The sequence below is a fragment of the Rhinatrema bivittatum genome, chromosome 3, assembly GCF_901001135.1.
Source record: "Rhinatrema bivittatum chromosome 3, aRhiBiv1.1, whole genome shotgun sequence".
NCBI lineage: Eukaryota > Metazoa > Chordata > Amphibia > Gymnophiona > Rhinatrematidae > Rhinatrema > Rhinatrema bivittatum.
The window spans coordinates 245,415,409-245,435,830 of record NC_042617.1 but is presented as its reverse complement, the minus strand read 5'-3'; the positions used below and the strand labels follow the sequence as shown (position 1 = coordinate 245,435,830).

The 20,422-nt window shown below is 42.2% G+C and overlaps 1 protein-coding gene across 7 annotated transcripts in view; it reads right to left on the bottom strand.

Moving 5' to 3' along the window:
• Positions 1-20,422, bottom strand: part of ENPP3 (ectonucleotide pyrophosphatase/phosphodiesterase 3) — a 329,854-nt gene that overhangs the window by 241,280 nt on the left and 68,152 nt on the right. The window contains exon 1 of one of the 7 annotated variants that reach the window (XM_029594398.1): positions 14,634-14,727. The exons of the other annotated variants lie outside the window; for them this stretch is intronic. Coding sequence (XP_029450258.1) covers positions 14,634-14,657 — 24 coding nt within the window. The 5' untranslated portion in view covers positions 14,658-14,727. Of the gene's footprint in view, positions 1-14,633; positions 14,728-20,422 lie in introns of those variants that run through there. 7 annotated transcript variants of the gene reach the window in all.

The window sequence follows — 20,422 nt, the reverse complement described above, 5'->3', positions numbered from 1 at the left end:
ATAAGATGATAGAAAAGGAAGAAGGGATTCTTCTAAATGAAGGTCAGCAGCTTGAAGGAGAGAAGCTGGAGATGCTGGGGAAGCTGTTTTCATACTGAATAAATAGTTGTAAGGTAAAAATAGGACTGGTGTTAGATACACTGGGGCCCTTAGCAGAAAATAAGGAGTGAGCACCACCAGCGCCTGGTAGTCCGAAGCCTGCTTCAGTGAAATGTAACTTGCCAAGGGGACCCTTTTTGATGCTGGGGCCCCCAGCAATTTCCCCTGCTTGCACCATTTGTCCACACAAAATGCCCTGGGTAAAATCCTATTGAGAACTAATTCAATGTCTTTCTTAAAGGGGAAGGTGCTAAAAGTTAGGACTGCTCTGCTGAGCCAGCTCCTGGAGGTCTGCAACCTGTGAGCTCAGCCAGATTCCATTTAAACCGCTGGCTTCCTCCCTCCGGGCTGCATTGACATTCCTTGCTACTGGCAGCCAGTGACAGATTAAGACCTTTGGGGCCCCCAGGCATAAAAACTTTGGGGGCGTTTCCATGTTGTTTGTAATGGTATATAAAATATGGCATCATGTCTCTAAAGCCAATACCAGTTTACCATCACCTTAAATATTCCAACGCAGTGATAGAACATAGATAAACCTTCAAATTATAATGACCTTCATAATAGGCATCATCGTAGTTGCTTACGCATTTTTCAACTCTGCCTTATGTTTAATCATTTGGTCATTTTAAGTCCTATTTCCAACTGGATTTGCTTTCACAATTTTTTTAAGAATTTTTTGTTTGCACTTAAAAGTTCCTCTTAAAATACATATATATTGTGCTTAGATTCTGCACTTATCTTGAAATGCTTTCTCCTTCACTAGTGTTGATTGTTGTCTTGCTAAATTCCACAAGAAACTGTTGACCCAACACTGGACCGTGTTTCGGACTGCTGTGAAAAATCTTCAGTCCTTTATCAAGGGTAATTACATCTGCGTATTTTTTCTTTTTGTTTTTCTTTCACATTGCACTTCACACTCACAATGGCGTCCCAGCGTTTTTTAGATATCTAAAAATAAATATCTAAAAAACATCTAATATCTAAATAACATCTAATATCTAAATATCTAAAAAACGCTGGGACGCCATTGTGAGTGTGAAGTGCAATGTGAAAGAAAAACAAAAAGAAAAAATACGCAGATGTAATTACCCTTGATAAAGAACTGAAGATTTTTCACAGCAGTCCGAAACACGGTCCAGTGTTGGGTCAACAGTTTCTTGTGGAATTTAGCAAGGCAACAATCAACACTAGTGAAGGAGAAAGCATTTCAAGATAAGTGCAGAATCTAAGCACAATATATATGTATTTTAAGAGGAACTTTTAAGTGCAAACAAAAAATTCTTAAAAAAATTGTGAAAGCAAATCCAGTTGGAAATAGGACTTAAAATGACCAAATGATTAAACATAAGGCAGAGTTGAAAAATGCGTAAGCAACTACGATGATGCCTATTATGAAGGTCATTATAATTTGAAGGTTTATCTATGTTCTATCACTGCGTTGGAATATTTAAGGTGATGGTAAACTGGTATTGGCTTTAGAGACATGGTGGGTTTTTCAGATACAGTTTGAAACAAAAATATTTGTATCCTCTCTTTGATTATATTGGAATATAAAATATGGCATCATACTGGCAAGGGATATTTTAATATTACTATTACAAATACGATAAAATAATGTATTTTTTCCAAGTAGCAAATATAGAAACATAAAAATATGACAGCAGAAAAAGACCGTAAGGCCCATCTACTGTGCCCATCTGCCCAATCAATTTAGCTTTATAATTCCCATCACTCCCTGTATTTATCCCATTTCTCCATCAGCTCCGCTGGGAGGCCTTTCCACCCTCCCTGTAAAGAAATATTTCCTAAGATTACTCCTGAGTCTACCCTCTTTCACTCTCATTCCATGACCCCCTTCTTCTAGCGCCTTCTTTCCATTGAAAAAGGCTCACCTCCTGTGCATGGAAACCTTTGAGATATTTAAATATCTCATCATATTTCCCCTCTCTCACCTTCCCTCAAAGGTGTACATGTTTAGATCTTTAAGTCTGTTCCCAAATGCTTTAGAACAAAGACCACTGATCATTTTAGAAGTCACCCTCTGGACCTGTTTATATCCTTTTGAAGGTGCGGTCTCCAGAACTGTACACATTATTCTCATCAAGGACCTATGCAGGGGCAATATCACCTAAGCCTTGAAATGCTGATCAGCTCCTAAGGGACCCTATTAAAGGGCAAAGTCTGAGAGAACATTGGGCTTAATTGGAAGGCTGATGAGCCAGCTCTGAAGTGATGACTGACAAAAGGGGTTTGACACTGGTTTGCCTACACCAGAGTGAGATACCTCTTACTGCATGCTGGTTTAGTATTAGAACATTTTATGTCTTCCGAAATAAAAGTCTATTTGTCTGTAAAACCCTTAACCTTAGCGTGCTGCCTCCTTTATCCAATCTCCAGCACTCCAACAGCCAGCCGCATATATAATCGCATCCTGCAATTTTCTGTGGCAGTTCAGGGATACATTCTATATCAAGATTTTAAAAATTCTGCAGAAAAGTTTCTGAAATCCTACGGAACATTTGAATAAAGTTGCATGTCTGGTTGATTTTTTTGGGTGGGAGAAAAGGGATTTTAAAGCTTGGTACAGAGAAGGGGGATTGGCTTGGAGGTGGGGGGAAAAGATATCAAGGATTGGTGAGGGGGGAATCTGAAGGATAATTTCGTCTCTCTCTCTCTCTCTCTGTTTCTCCTTCTCTACCTGGTACCATTCTCCTTTCTCTATAAAACATAGACACACACATACACACAACACCCTAATCCTTTCTCTCTAATGTCCCTCTTCCATGTCATTTTTCTCTCTCATACATAGCAACCCTTGCCTAACCAATCCCCTTTCTCATATGTACACACACACACACACACACACACACCATCTGTCTCTTATCTCCTCTCTCACCCTCCTCCCCCACTGCTGATTTCACCCTCTTGAGCTGATTGGCTAGAAATACATAAATTAATACACAACGAAAAAGCCGAATGGCTGAATACAGCCCTCCGCCTACACGTCCCTAACAGAAACCTAAGATCAGCAAATAAAGCCTTACTGACCATCCCCTCAATTAAAACAGCTAAACTAACCCAAGTAAGGGAAAGTGTGCTTTCCTTAGCAGGTCCTATGCTATGGAATGCCATGCCTGTCGAGATCCGATTACAAACAGACATCAAAACCTTCAGAAAACACTTGAAAACATGGTTATTTAAACAAGCTTACAACAATGAGAAAGGAGAGTAGTATACAGGGATAAAGGAAAAAAAACAAAAAACGATCTGCAGAACACTCATGCACACAACCCCAACCTACACGGGTATATATTCTACTTTTATTTTTAAATATGTTTGCTCTCAATTTTAAAATATGATACAATAAAGAATGGACATGATATAACATGATATAACACTTACAATTATGAGTAATTATAAACGCGCTATGTTACCGTAAATTCTTGGCACTTGTTTAGTGATAGATTTTATCTGTTTCCCAATATTAATATTGGTGCCTTCTTGTAAACCGTTATGATGGTACCTAACTTAATGACGGTATAGAAAAGTTTTTAAATAAATAAAATAAAATAAATAAATAGGAGGAGCAAGGGCAATGATACCTCGCACTGCATCTTTCTTCTCGTGATTTGAACTGCAGGGGACCCCATACTGTTGTGTGGTTCAATCCATGAGTCAGATCCCATGTGGCAGGGAAGAAGGAGGATGCAGCCTGAATCATTGCCATTCTCCTCCTCCTACCATTGACTGTTTATGCATATGGTGGGCGAGAGACCTTGGGTGCACCAATACATGCAACCAGCTGGGCCTGTTCAGGTTCCACAGTGCATGCATATGTTTCTTTATTATGCTGCCATCTTGTGATATTGCACAGTTTAGATTTTCATAAGAACATAAGAAATTGCCATGCTGGGTCAGACCAAGGGTCCATCAAGCCCAGCATCCTGTTTCCAACAGAGGCCAAACCAGGCCACAAGAACCTGGCAATTACCCAAACACCAAGAAGATCCCATGCCACTGATGCCAATAATAGCAGAGGTCATTCCCTAAGTCAACTTGATTAATAGCAGTTAATGGACTTCTCCTCCAAGAACTTATCCAAACCTTTTTTAAACCCAGCTACACTAACTGCCCTGATTGGTTATTGTTTGAATGTTTCTGAACTTCCTATTGGGTCTGTTCCTTTTTGCTCAGTCTCCCCCTCTATACTTTTCTCCTCTTCCTAATGGTCCTTTCACCCAAGGAATGCCTGAGACAGTTTATTTCCTGCTGAGATTTTCATTTGGAAGTAGGCTTTTTGCAGGCTAACAACTTGTTCTCAGCCTTTTTCAGGCTTTGAAAAGCATCATCTTTTCTTATTTACTATTAACCTACAGCTATTGTAAATTTTCAGAGAAACTTATTACAGCTGCATCTGTCTCATCAACCTATTCAGCTACTCTTGGAACCTTATCATCTATTGTGTGTTGAACTGTTATTCGTTCAATAAATGTTTTTGGTAATCTGCAACCAGGGAAGAAATTTCGTTGATTGTCTAGGAGTTCAAGCTAAACATTGAATGCCGAGGGTGGTTGTTGTCCTCCTCCTCCCCCAGACAAGCCATGGCCTCCCGATATTCTATGGGGGGACCACACAATTTCACAAGTGCCAAATATTGTAGAATCATGGAAAACTAGTGTCAGGCCTGAGGGCCTCTGCAGCACACAGACATAGGATGTATATTTACAATAGTGGCTTTATTAGGAGTATAGGCAACAGAAACACAGCTCCTGATTTATGTGCTGCAGAAGGATAAAGAAACACTTCATAATAGCATAAGGCTTATACCTAGTACAAGGATACAGTTCAAGACTTTACCAGTAGAATCCTTTCCAGAGACAAAGACAAGCACAGCATTTCTAGACAAGACTATTAACTTCACATTAATATTAATACATATTGCTTGGTAACTCATGGTTCTCAAGGGATCCCCAACTTCTTTTGGCCTCTCTGCCGTCTAAATGCTGGGAACGCCTGAGAGATGGTCCAGCAGTCCTTTGGAAGCCCCTGAGAACCAATTGGGATACTCAGGGGTGGGGGCCATACAGGAGGCTATCTTTAGGCTTTGAGTGCCTTTTCCTAAGCCCTCCCATGACTCAACACCGAGTACAACAGCCCCATGCTGGGCAGACCCTGGTTCAAGACTGGGAAATACACTTTTTCCCCTGACAACTAGGCATCCTGGTTATGCTGAATTTGCATATGTGTTTCACATGATATTCAAGGTGTGCCTGTATATAGACATAGCATGTTTGTCTTAGCAGAATGTATTAGGTCAAACACCATATTAATTCCCTTTCAAAGCAATTGTGTAATTAGTGATTTGGAAATTAAAGCTGACACACCCCTTAAACTACTGAATGGACCTCCATCTAAGTTTTCTCATCCTTCCAAGCCCAGCATGAGAAACGTGTCACCAAGTCATCCCCAGCAGAGGTGGCTGTTATGTGTATGTTTCTGATCTGTAATAACTATTTTGGAAGCACTGTAATCATTATGATACTTGGAAATTCCATTTGGATGAATGACTCAACATAAATGCAACACTGTAGATTAATTATATTTCAAATATAACCCAGCCCCTGTCAATTCAGATTAGTTTGACTTAACCTGTAGAGATCTTTTGTACCAAGGCTGGACATGGTTTCTGCAGAATTTTCTGCAATTCCAAGCAGTAATGGAAGAATGCTTCCATAGCATGGAAAAGAAAGTGTTAAGAGAGCAGCAGCACCCAGGCAGCACCCAGGCAGAAATGCTCCAGGCTTACGGAAGATTGCATATTTTGGTCAGTGGACCACTTTTGCTAGCAGCACTGCTTCACAGGAGTAGGGAGGGCAGCAACACTAAGAGTGGTGACAACACAGCAAAGTGCTGGGGGCAAAAAATGTGGGCAATGGGTCAGTGGGAGTGAACCCCCAAAGGTTTGGCCAACTGTGTTCAGTGGATAGGAAACCACCAAAAGATATGAAATGTAACCATGTGCTCAGACCTTCTACCACTTGCATGGAATGTCAGGGGACCCCAGAAGAGTGAGGTTTACCTTAATGAAGAAGAACTTTGCCACCAGCTGTGGTGCCAGTTCCGAATGATGTAGACTTGCAATGTTTCACACAAGTGAGAATACCCATCCATAGGTATGTGGTTGATGCTCAGGAAAGGAAATGCTGGGCAAACTTGGCCTTGTGTGCCCAGTAGCCATGACTTTCGTAGGCTCTGCAAGGTACTGTGTGTCCAAAGTTTGTGCAAGAGTCTCATTTGGAGGTATGGGATATAGAGCTTTCCTGTGAACTGCTGAAGCTATGACCTGAGTCAGAAGAGCCCATCTTACAGTTGCCATGGGGGCAGGGGCTGAGAGACCAAAGAAGGGGGAAGAAGTGGGAGCTGGCAAGGTGTTGCTGATGCTGACAGCGCTGCAAGGGGAGTGCACACTTTCCTCTATATCCCCATTACCCCTCTTGTGCTCCCAGTCCTGCACCTTAGCCACCAGCTTTTCCTTCCAATAAGTCAGAATGTTGGATTGGATACTCCATTTCATCCATGGGTCATACAGGGTGGCCAGCATGTGAGAATCCAGGTGGTGCGGGACATGAGACAATTTTGCAGTTGCATTTGCAAGCATTCCACAAGCACCGACACCTCCAGTGCCATTCCCAGCTCCTGCCAGAAACCCTGAAACCTCTCCTCATGTTGACTAATGGGGTTACCTTCTCTAAGGTGGCTTTGTTGAACTCAGGGTCTCTATGACATCCTTGAAGAGCTTTATGATATTGACCTCCCTGCATGTATAATCAATTCTGATGCACTAGGGGACAATTGAAACATGTCAGCTTCCACAGGCAACTCATGAAGAGGTGTCTGTGGCTCCATTAAACTCTGCATCATGAGCAGGGCTTCTTATTTTCAGATAAAACTGAAAAACACCAACAACACAGCCCCAATGGGGAAATTGGGGTTTTCTGTTTTAACAAAAAAGAAAAAGAAACACCTTATGACACTTTGATGACATATTTTGGCCCTTCAAGTCCAGACAAGACATAAGAGCAGCAGCCAAATAATGCCAGACAAGTGGACCAGAAGGAAGCCTAAGCCCTGCCGGGTCAGAAATAAGTGCCACTAGAGGGGCAAACCACTGGGGAGCCCAAGGCTCACCGGCCCACAGTGAGCCATACTAGAGGAGTGAATTGGCAAGGAACCCAAGCACTGCAGGCCCATGAAGAGGTGCCACAAGCGAAGCAGACCAGCCGGGAGGCCAAGTCCCATCAGCCAAGAAGAGGCGTCATGGAGGAGGATGAAGAGGTGTGAAGGAGCGGAAGGTAAAAAAAGGAGAAGTGGGAGGGAGAAGAGAGAAAGAAGATATCCTCCCCAGCCCCTCAGCTGCACCCATCCATACACCAGCCACCCCCTAGCCACACACACCCACCCTGATGCCACCAGCTACATACACACACACACACACACTACCACCCTCCCTTAGCTAAGTACATACACCCAACCTGCATCCCAACCTCACTCCATCACTCCCCCCTCCATCACTTCCCCCTCCATCACCCCTTTCCTCCTGAGACCCAGCCCTCTCTTTTCCATCCTCATTCTTGTTTTGTTTTTAATTGCAGTAGGCTTTTGTATTGGGTTTGTTTTTTTAATTTAAAAGATATTTTATTTGCTCAATACAGAAGAAAAACTTAGGGCAAGGGCCCATATATTTTTCATTGAGATTCTTCATTGTTCTTATGTTCTTATAATTAAATTCAATAATCATGATCAGTTGCCCTTCCCCCTTTCCCCTCTACTGAGAATGATCCTGTAAAAACACAAGCCATTAGTATTACTGAGATCATGCTGACTTTATGGGAATAATTTTGAAAATCAACACCTACCACACTTGAAGAGCCATGGGATTACATTGTACTGGTTGATTCTTACATGATCAGTGAAGTGAGGCCAGTTTCTTATCAAAGGGTTCTCATCATCTCTGTTCCACTTGGTGAGGCACTCCTTGTTTTCACAAAATTATTTATCCCTCCATCACAGAAAATATAACAAAATAAATTGTAGATAGAACATACAGTAACTTAACACTGAAAATTATATTCCAATCATGGAAGTCTAGCCAGATTTGGAAATCTTTTAATGGATCACTTTACGAATTATCTAAGGATGTTATACTTGAGCTTTTGAGTCTAATGAGGTCTCTTCTTCAGATGCCACATCAGATACATCATTCACACCTGAGGAAAGGACCTCTGAGGTCTTGATGGCTTATGTATAATATTTTTTAATACTACTTACACTGAACCAAACAAGGCATCAGAGTCTACAAAGAATCTTGTTTACTCCAGTAACCATAGAGCTACTAGATCACTGTGTTACATATTCCAGTCATTAATCTGAAAGTGGATAAGACAATGGGGCCAGATGGGATACATTCAAGGATACTAAGAGAACAGATATGTCCTGGCAGCAAAGCTGGCTGACCTTTTCAATGTTTCTTTAGAGACGGGAGTAGTTCCACAGGACTGGAGATGGGCAGATAGGTTAGTCTGACCGGTCTGTAGTTCATTGCTAAAACAGTTTTAGCATTCTGCTAAATCAGAGGATAGTGCAGTTTCTGGAATCCAATGGATTGCAAGATCTGAGGCAGCATGGTTTTAGCAGAGACAAATCTTGTTAGACAAATCTGATCAATTTCTTTGACTAAGTGACTATAGAGTTGGAACGTTAGATGTAGTGTACTTGGATTTCAGTAAGGCCTTTGCCATAGTTCCACATGGGATACATAAATAAATTGAACGCCCTTGGGATGGGACTTGGGTTAGAAACTGGCTGAGAGGGAGGTAAATGGAGTAGTGGTAAATTGAGTTTTCTCTAAGGAGGGGACTGTAACTAGCGGTGTGCCTCAGGGATCCGTTTTTGCACAGGTTCTTTTAACATTTTATGAGTGACATAGCGGAAGGATTTTCGGAAAGGTTTGTCTTTTTGCTGATGATACCAAAACCTGCAAATTGATGAACAGCGAGAAAGGTTTGGAAAGCATGAGAAAGAATGTAGCAAAGCTTGAGGAATGGTTTAGGGTCTTACAGCTAATATTTAATGCTAAAAAAAATGCAGAGTAATCCATTTAAGGTGCAAAAAACTAAGGAAGAGGTATAGTATTGGAGGTGAAAATCTTTTAAGCATGAAAAAAAGAGAGATCTGGGGGTGATTGTATCTGATAATCTTACAGTGGCCAAACAAGTAAACAAAGCAATGGCAAAGCCAGAAAGATGCTTGGCTGCATAGGGATAGGAATGATCAGCAGAAAAAGGGAGGTGATCTTGCCCCTGTATAGGTCTCTGGTGAGAGCTCACTTGGAATACTGTGTACAATTTTGGAGGCCACACCTTCAAAGAGATATAAATAGGATGAAGTCGGTTCTCAGAGTGGCTACTAAAATGGTGGATGGTCTTCGTTCTAAAGCATGTGGGGATAGACTTAGAGATCTTATCATTTACATCCTAGAAGAAAAGTAAGAAAGGGGAGATATGACAGAGACATTTAAATATCTCAAAGGTTTCCTTGCATAGGAGGAAAGCCTCTTTCAACAGAAAGGAGGCTCTAGAATAAGGGTCATGGGTTGAGGGTAAAAGGGGATACCCTGATGAGTAATCTTAGGAATTATTTCTTTACGTAGAGGGTGGCAGATGCATGGAATGGTTTACCAGTGGTGGTGGAGGCAAAATCAGTATGTGAATTCAAGAAAGCATGGGATAAATACAGGGGATCTCTAAGGGATTGATGGGAAAAATAAATTTAAATTAATTGGGCAGATGGGCAAACTAGATGGCCCATGAGGACATTTTCTGCTGTCATGTTTCTATGAAACTAAAATTCTTTTTTCTACCTTTTTATCTGGGTGGTGTTTCTTATACGTTGGTCTCAATCACTTTTTTCCTGATTTCCTCTTCTCTGCGTTTCCTAGTTTTCCACGCTCTCTTTTCCATTTTATTTTGTTTTCTCTTGGCTTCAAAACTTCCTTCCCTCCTCTGATATCTATCTTTCCCTTTCATGTAATTTTCTTTCATTTTTCTCTTCTTTGTCTATAAATTTCTTTCTTACATCACTGTCACATCACTCTCTCTAATCTCTCACACCTGGATCTCATTCCTCATTTTCCCTCACTCTAATGCTTCATCTCTCACCCTTCAGTTTTCGATGTCCCAGCACTTCACTTCCATAACTCTTCCCTGTGTTTCTCCTCTCATTTTCCCTCACCGCGTTGCTCCCTCAATCAATCTCAGGATACCCGCCTCCCTTTTCTCCTAACAGCCATCCCTTCTCTCTTACCACCCTCTATCATCCCACATTGACTTTCTCACCCCCTCAACATTTCATTTCACTCTCCCCTCATGTGTTCCCTTCTCTGATTCCCTCACCCCAGCTATCCCCTTTCATAATTCCCCGTCACCCTCTCTCTGATTCATTGTCAGCCATCATCCCTTTACATACTCTCCCCTTCTTCCTGCCCCTAATATCCTCTCTGTCCTATCAAACACACAATCCTCCATCACACCTACTAGCTCTCACACACTAACCCCCATCACTCCCTTCTCTTTCTCTCTCAAACCTTCCTCTTGACTCCTAAAATCACCACCTCTGGCTCTCTCTGAATCCCATCACAACTCTGTCTCACCTCCCCCTGCCCATTACCCCCTCCAGCTCTTTGTCACCATCCCCCACTTCCCCACCTCTGGTTCTGTCATCTTCCTTCCCCCTTTTATCATTACTGGCTTTCTCTCAAGCAACCCTCCACCCCTCCACACACACACTCCAGCTCTGGCTCTCTTCATCTCCATTACCACCTCTTGGTTTCTTTCACACAGAGATCCTCACCCTCTGGCCCTTTCTTGCATCCAATTACCACCACTTTTTTTGCACATCCTTCAACGCTACCTGATATTTCATGTAATAGAATTTCAAACATACTAAGAATTTCTGAAAAAACTGGATAAGAAAGGTGTTGCAATAAATGTAAAACTGATTAAGCCTCAGGTTATGATGTGGAAATGTCAAGAAACATTAAGTTCTATGGGTGTATAGTTGTTTTTGAGTGATAGTTAGGATTCATCCCCTACAGCGTGAGTCATTTATCCGAAAGCTACTCCATGAGTCACTGGGAGAGTCATCAACCAGAGGAGCAAGGAAAAGGCAGCAAGGGCTGCCTGTGACTCTCCAGACTTCTAGAAGAGGAAAGGTAGCTTGCCTTTCTTCTCTTAACAGAGAGAGTTCCAGAAGGGACCCTGGGAGCAGAATTGGAGATTCTACTTGTCCAGAGTCAAAGAGACAAGGTGGATTGTCCATAAGTCTGTTTTTATCAACAAGGTATTTTGATCCTTTGTTCCAATTGGATTTTCTAAGACTCAGACAGATTTTTATGGAAGACAGGGCTAGCTGGGAAACAGAGACAAACCCAGTTTCTCTAGCCTTACTTAATAAGCCTAAATCCCACTACCACTTCTTGTGAACTTAGGCAAGTCACTTCATCCTTCATTGCCTCAGGTACATTGTTATGGTAGTGGACTCTTGGGTCAAGGCAAGGTTGGCACCACCTGCAGGGAGGAGCCCTGCAGGTCCTCACCATTGACAGGTGGACCTTGATGGAGCAGAGACCCAACGGGACCTTCACCAATACCAGCCCTCTTCCCCACAGGTTGAGCCCTTGCGTGCAGAGGCTGGCTAGACTTAGGTGCGAGTCTCTGGATGGTGAAGAATATGATGAAGGCTGGGGATCCACTGAAGAGCAGTCAATGCAGGCTAAAGGTTGGATAGTCCACAGGTGGAGTCAAATGGTACCAGACATCGGGGCAGTGGCAAGCAGCAAGAATGAAGACAGGTCAGAGGTCAGGACAGGCAGAAGAGCGGAGAAGTCCAAGGAGGTCCAAGGTCAGCCAGACATTGATCCACAAAGAAGGTCAAGTATGCGGAGCCAAGAGAGGACTTATTGCTGAGGCCTCTGGTGTTAGGCAGATCCAGCACCTGGCTGATATCATCGCTGGGCACTGTGGAGGTTTTCCTGCTGCGGGCCCGTTAAATCGGGCCACAATGTGTGTGTACCTAAGATTGCCCCCTGCTCAGGGTGCCATCTCCAGCACAGCTGGGCCTGTGTGGCGGCCTGCCACATCTTCATTGTGGCATCGGGAACCCAGGCCAGGAGAGGTAAGCGTGGCCAGCCATGGGGCGAGTCTGCAGCAGCTGAACACTATCCAATTAGATTGTGAGCCCTCTGGGGACAGGGAAATACCTACAGTACATGAATGTAATCTGCTTTGAAGTGGCTGAAAGGTGGAATATAAATCAAATAAATAATAGTTACATGAATTGAATCAAACTAAAAATGCACCCAGAGTTATTGTTCATGATGCAAAAACACTGATAAATAACTATTTTCATTATTCTCCCTGAAAAATAAGCATCTAAATTTGCAATTTATAAATACCTATGATCAGAAACCCTAATCATGAGATAGATGGAATGCCACCTGGTGCTCACCTCCTGAATAAGGTGGTTCAGTCATAGTTGCTGTCCACCCTTCACGCTTTGGTTAAAATTCCCCTCTATTTTTCTGCATATCTCTATCAGATCTTGAACTTGCTGTACCTGGCAATAAGGGATGCTGCCCTTGCCCCCAGCACAAGGACATCCCTTACCATCAGGTACAGCAAATGTGCAAAGCATTGGACCCTTTCAGCACTATTCACCAACTGCCCAGATCATGTTGCTACCACCATCTATAAAAAAAAACCAAACAAAAAAAAACTGGAATTTTAATGTCTCTCCAGCCTAGCTAGTCTTCTATCATCCCCCTGATCACCTCTAAGATATGGGTAGAAGATGGCTCTGGTCCATCACCTGAGCCAATATATAGCTTGCTGGAGCAACCCTGCTAGAGATGATGCCTGACCCTTCTTTATCCAGCTGCCACCAGTACGCCAACAGGAAAAGAGATAGGCACAAGGAGCATTCTGGCTGGTCCAGATATTGTTGGTGAAATGGTGCTACTCCCCGTTGCTTGGTCATCTGTGCCTTCATCCGGGCATGACATTGACTGTACAGAGTGGGGATCACACACCTACTGAAAGTCATCCTGTGGGGAATTTTGTAATTTGGAACTAAAATGTGGAGCAGCTGCTTAAATTGCACATCCTCAACCAATTGAAGGGACTGGTCCCCCAAGGTAATTATTTCCCCAATACACCAGGTCACCACCTTCAAATGCTGCCTGTCTCTTGTCCTGACACTTATGTAGAACACCATCCCATTTGCTCCATGGTGGCTTGCTGCTGACATTGGAGTGGGGCTGCTGGCCAGTGCCTCACTGGGGAAAGGGCCTGGGGAGGTTAGCTTAGGAGATAGACTTCCCTTTTCCTATATTTTTCTTGTTGCTGCTGCTGTTGCTTTGAATGGAGGACGGGGTCCCCAGACTAGTACCAGCCTCCCCTGAAACCAACACTGAAAGATGCTGCTTATGCAAATGAAATTGCATGGCACTATTTGAAAGATGTCCCAGTAACTAATGACAGCCTTCTTACAGTGAAGGCTTTCAACATAACACTGATCCTCCATAGCAGTCAAGCGCCTCCACACTTGAGGTTTCTTGTAGAATCTCCTCTCTGGATCCTCGAGTGCTACTATTGAGGCTGGGGTTGAGGGTGAATGAGGATATAAAAGACCAAGGGCATCTCTCAGGCTATCAACTGCCCTCAGCAGCATCACAGTTACTATCTCTAGGGCTATGGTCTCTGCCCGCAGCTGTTCACTAGATATCACTCTACAAACTAGTTCTCCAAACCCTCCACAGTCACTAGACTTTCAATATCCCCTTTCCTCTAAATCTTCAAATCCCAAACATGATTCATCTCATCTGAATGAGTTGATTCCTAAATGATCTGCTCGAGACACCGGTCAGAACAAACAGGAAGCACTGCGCTGACTTCAGCTATTGTCCTTGTACCTCTTCCCCACGCTGCTGCCATGCTGCACTGATTCTACCTCCATCATCAGGCACCATCTCTAGCTGGGCTGCTCCAGCAGGGTACATGGAAGCTGAAGCAAGGGGTGGCTGCTGCTGTTTCTGCCTTTGACCCAATCCTGCATCTCTGGCTCTAGAAAGTTTCCTCTTCTTACAAAAAAAAAAGTATGCTTGATCTTGGCCAGAGGACTGCTGAATAGACCAGAAAGTGCCTGTGCTCATTTCAGGTCTATTCAGCTGAGAATAAATCAATAATGACTGTATATCAAACCAAATGGTGCATTAAAAAAAAAAAATTAAATACATTTTTTCATTACATTTAGGGTGCCTCACAGACTGAAACTGCAACCACGCTACATTTCTTGAAAAACAAAGGCTGTTCAAACTTGCTTATAAAAAGACCCAACAGATTTAGCCAAGTATATCTCTAATAGACAGTAAACACTACTGCTAATAATTAGGAAAGCCTTTGTAACAACATACTCACTCTCTGCTCAGCGCAGCACTCCATAGCATCCCCCACAGACTAAAACTACCGTACACAAAGTACATCCAAACTGCATCTAAATCAGTCTTCACCTCAATAGGAATAATACATTTCTTAAGCAGTGTACACGTATATATATGTATACAGTATATATATCTCATTCATAGATGGGTGGGGCATATCCTATCCAGAATGTGAACACTGCGCAAGAATCAACAGGTCCAACTAACCACATCCGGATACCAGAAAGCTGGAATGGCCTTCTCTCAGAGTGTACTGTACTTGTTCCAAAGGTACATTTTGAGTAATTACCCATGGATGGACTCCAACTCAGAAAAGCTCCTGGGGTCACGAGCTCAAATTAAATTCAGGAAAAAGGTATGAAAATGCTCAATATGATTGCTTTACGTGGTTGTGACTGACGTTCTCATTTAGTCATACCCATTATTAAGAATCTAAGTCTAACAGCAGGAGGCGCCCACTTTGGTTTGCATGGGAAAGAAATTTGTTTCCATTTGTTTAGTTTTCCAGTTGTTTCATTACATTCCATTTTTCCCTATTTGGTATGTTTCATTATTGTCGTTTATTTTGGTTTTTGCGCAAGCTAGTTTTCCCAATACATGCTGACTGTTTACTGCGTGCACATTTTTGCGACTAGCATGAGGTAAATTTCTTTAGTACATGCAAGTCACAAATGTGTGCACGTTGTAAAAAAAAATAGTGAATGCTTAAATGACATTATAGACAAAAACAATTTTATTAGGTTTTTTTGTGTTCTTTCGGCTGGGAAACAATATAACAAATATCAGTGATGTTTTCACATCAATTTAAAACAAAAGCACACCCCTAGGGCCCTAGAAAGATGTTTCCTCTTGATTGCCAGGGTGCTACAATTTCTTACACTTTTACACCCTAAGGTATGCACTTTAGAACTGATATCAATGAGATGAATCAACTCCACCAAATATAATCACTGTTAAAGTAGGCATTCTCAGTTCAGGAGAAAAAAAGTATACTCGTAGGATTGAAATTTCAGTTCTACATGGTCCGGGGTGGTCCAGGGGCGGTCCTGAGTCCTCTGGCACAGCGGCTATGCCAGGGTTGGTGCACCGGCATCTGGCCAGCGAGTGTAACTCCTGCAATAAAGGTAGGGGGGATTTAGATAGGGCAGAGGGGTGGGTTAGATAGGGGAAGGGAGGTGAAGGTGGGGGGGAGCGAAAGGAAAGTTCCCTCCGAGGAAAGCCATCGGGCCTCCCCTAGGGCTTGGCACGCGCAAGGTGCACCCCCTTGTGCACGCTGACCCTGGATTTTATTACATGTGTGTGGCAGCACATGAATGTTATAAAATTAGGTGTACATTTGTGTGCACAAGATTAAAAATCTGCCCTAATATGAAATGCCATCTTAGTGCAAATTGCAATAAGAATTGTTGTATTTCCTACATACAACAACTGGGGGGACCATGTTTAGTAGGTTTAAGCTCCTGGAGAGCCAGCCAGATTTGAGAGAGAGAGAGAGAGAGACTAGCCATAATGGCCTCCCACTAGATAGGTATTTATATCTCTATGGGAAGCCACCCTAGTAACTTGAGGTGAGGTTTAGGTATTAGTGTAGGAGTTAGGGGCCACTTTGACATTCAAAGTGAGATGTACGAACAGAACAGTGCTCGCTTGTGAAGATTTGATGACCTTCAGAGTGAGGAAACTCACCCAAAGATGAGATTTGTGCAATGTTCTCTCAACCTAGCATGATGGACTCTCAAGCTAGGTTGAGAGAACATTGCACAAATCTCATCTTTGGGTGAGTTTCCTCACTCTGAAGGTCAATATTTCTCTATCTGAGAGCAAAATGCCTAATTCATTGAAATATACAGCAGTCTGCCTTTTATTTGAAATAGAACATTGGATCCAGAGGTTCTGGGCAATATTTTCACTGTATCCAATGTAATTTTTTTTTGTCTAAAGTTATTGAAGCAGCAGTATTGACTCAACTTCTGAAACATCCTTTGGAGCCCTACCAGTTTGGCTTTAGAGCCAACCATGGGACAGAAGCCCTGTTGTTATTACTTATGGATGAACAGATCTGTGCCAGGGATAAGCCCCTCCATGCTGATTCAGCTGGACATTTCTTCAGCTTTTGATCTCATTGACTATCGGATCCTTCTAAATAGGCTGGTGGAGTTTGGCATGGAGGATCAGTCCATAACTGGTTTTCATAATTTCTAGACCAGGTTAGACAGGTTATATTTGGATCATCAACGTCTGCCTTTCTTTCTTATGCAAGGTACCTCTTCTATTCCTTGAGTTGTTTAATATTTTTCTAAAATCTCTCTGGGAGTTGATCAGAAAGTTTGGGTTAGGCTTCCATATATATGCCAACAGCATTCAGATTTATTTTTTGCTGAGTGTGGATCCTTTCCCAAGACATATTTTGAGAACAGCAGTGCTTCTTTGTGAGCTAATTAGCAATGCCTGAAGTTGAATTTGTTTATTTAAATTTTTATGTTTCGCTTTTTAGCACTTCAAAGCAGATTACATTCAGGTACTACAGGTATTTCCCTATCCCCATAAGGCTTACAATCTAATTTTGTACCCAAGGCAACAGAGAGTAAAGTGACCTGCCCAAGGTCACAAGGAGCAATAGCAGAATTTGAATGCTGGTTTCCCCTGGGTCATAGCCCACTCCTCCACTCCAAATTTGGTCAAGTCGGAAGCCCTATTTATCAGTAATTTTGTTGATGGGGTTTCGCTCCCTATAAAGAAGAAAATTTGGATTTTGGGCATTGTGAGGGAGTACACAAAAGACTTCCTCAAACCACCTTAAATCACAGGCTAGAGCCATCTGTCCCAGTACGCCTTAAAGCGCAGGGCTGCAAAGGATCTGGGTCCCAGGAGGATCCCTACCTAATAGTATAAAGTATCAGGGCCCAGAAGGGTTAGGGAGACCCCGGAGAGCTGTGTAGAGCCCATGGTATGCCCATTCAGAATACGTATGAACTGCTTGGATGTTTAAAGTGAGGTGAGCTGCTGTTTTATTTGCTGTTTATTTTGAACTCTTGTAAATAAACTTTTGCTCCTGATCAGAACAGCCAAGTCTTGCTGTTTTCCTTGGCTATTGAGACACTGTGGCTGGCCCAACGCTACATATGGCGGCAAAAATTGGGACTTGCTACTATCCTATGTGGTATTCTCAGTCCACGAAGTGCCTCAAAGTTCGACAGGCTTTTCACCTTTTGAGTTGTTATATGGTTGAAGACCAAGAGGCGTATTAGATGTGGCTTGAAAGACATGGGAGGATGAAGAAAATCCCAGACAGAATCTCGTGGACTATGTTATACGGGTGCAAGAGTGCTTAAAGAAAGCCAGGAAGGCGACCCGCTTGTGCTTAGAGAAAGCTCAGACTGCCCAAGCCCGGGCTTACAATCGTCCCACAGTTCAGAGGACCTTCCAGCCAAGAGACCATGTTCTGGTTCTCTTACTCTCTTCGGAAAGCAATTTTCTTGTCAGTTGGAAAGGGCCCTATGAGGTCTTGGGAAAAAACACCCCTGTGGACTACAAAATAGCCCAACTAGATAAGAGAAAGAAAAGACAGATTTAACATGTCAGCTTACTAAAGAAATGGGTTCCTCAAGAGTGTGTAATGGTACAAGGGGAATTCAGCCCAGAGCTCAGACCTGAAGAAGATCAGACCCAAGTTTGGAGAGGAGCTGTCAACTTCCCAGATAGCTGACTTAAAGCAGTTCCTTGAGCGGAATAGAAAATCTTTTCAAACTTGCTGGGACATACTAATTTGGTTCAGCATGATATTGTTACCCCACCCGGGGTGGTTGTATGTCAGTGAGCATATCGAATCCCAGAAGCCAGACATTGAAACAGTTGTGAAAGAGATGCTTCATCTCGGACTCATAGAAGGTTTATATCTAATTTCTCTGAGAAGGCAGAGCCACTCAATAGACTTACTGATCACCGTAAAAAGTCAGTAAAAGAGGTGTGTTTTAGGGTAATAGGCAGTTTATTGCTATTTGTGCTAATACCTCAATTTAATTTGTGCTAATACCTCAATTTAATACCTCAATTTAATTTTCTAATTGTTTTAATTGCTTTATTTGCATTGCATTTGTTTTTCCCATGTTGCCTTTATGCCCGTTTTTGCTCCTTCCATTCTTTCTATTGGTTCTATGTACCCCTTTCCCCGTTCAATGTATTTTCCATCCTTTTGTTCCACTGTAAACCGATATGATGTTTCGACTAATATCGGTATAAAAAAAATTCTTAAATAAATAAATACCTATGTGAAATACTACTGTAGTGCAAATTGCAATAACTTTTTCACACTTTGTGATGTGCCAGAATTGTTGTATTTCCTACATACAACCACTGGGGGGCTCCTGGAGAGCCAGCCTAGCTATGTGTGAGTGAGTGAGTGAGTGAGTGAGTGAGAGAGAGAGAGAGAGAGAGAGAGTGAGAGCCTCTGGGGGTGATACCATAGTAAGCAGATATATTTATGCTATTATAGGAGGCCCACCTAGTAACTCAAGGTGAGATTTAGGTAGTAGTGTAGGGGTTAGAGGGCCACTTTGACATGCAGAGTGAGATGTACTACAGAACAGTACACTCTTGTGAAGATTTGATGTCCTTTGGAGTTAGGAAACTCAGACAATGATGAGATTTGTACAATGTTCTCTCAACCTAGCTTGATGGACTCTCTACCTGAGTAACATCAAGCTAGGTTGAGAGAACATTATACAAATTTCATTGTTGTGTGAGTTTTCTCACTCTGAAGGACATCAAATCTTCACAAGAGTGTACTGTTCTGTCCGTACGTCTCACTCTGCATGTCAAGTGTGAAAAGTTAACAACTTTGTGGTAATACCTATGCGAAGCACTAAGAAAGCACACATTGCAATAAATAGGCTATTACCATAAAACACACCCCTCTTCTTATCACATGAAATAGTTTGATGAATCTATCTAGCCCTAAGCTTGTATTTGAGGTAATGGAGGGTAAAGTGACTATCACAAGGAGCAACAGTGGGCCTTGAATACTGGTCTCCTGATGTATAGCCTGCTGCTCTAACCACTAGGCTACTCCACAACACATGCTGGCTTATTTATAAATATATAGATGCCTACACAGAAAGTATATGCTAGCAGAATACTTCACCTTAGTCACACATGCAGAATGAAGACACATCCTCACCAAATACAGGACAGGGAGGTCATAAACTATAAATAGAAACATTTAGACAAAACTCAACTGGAAACTGCAACAAAGCCAGACAAGCAGTACAACAATGGAAAAAGAAAGACATCACCATTCCTTATAAAACATAGAACAATAAAAACACAAATATAAATCATAATACTAAAACCATACTAATAAAAAGAATATTTCAAAACAGCTGATGAAAAGAGCATCCAACCAAAAATTGAAAAAGTTTTTAAAATTTCCCTAATACCTATAAAATATTTTAAAACAGCAGATACGTGAAATACCATCCAATAATTAAAAAGAATAAAGGATTTTTAAAAATTATCCTGCTCTCCATACCTAGGATCTGTTGATTCCAGTCACTCTGAGATTGTTGTGAACTAGAGGTGGTGACGTGTACAAACTTTCTTCTCTTTCATATACAGACACTCTGTAACACACACGTTCATTCTTATACACATTCTTTCATATGCTCACTCACAATTGGTCCCTGAAACTCACATATGCTGACTCACTGACTTGTTCACACACATATACTCACTGTTCGCACACATACTCATTGACTCATTAATTCTCAC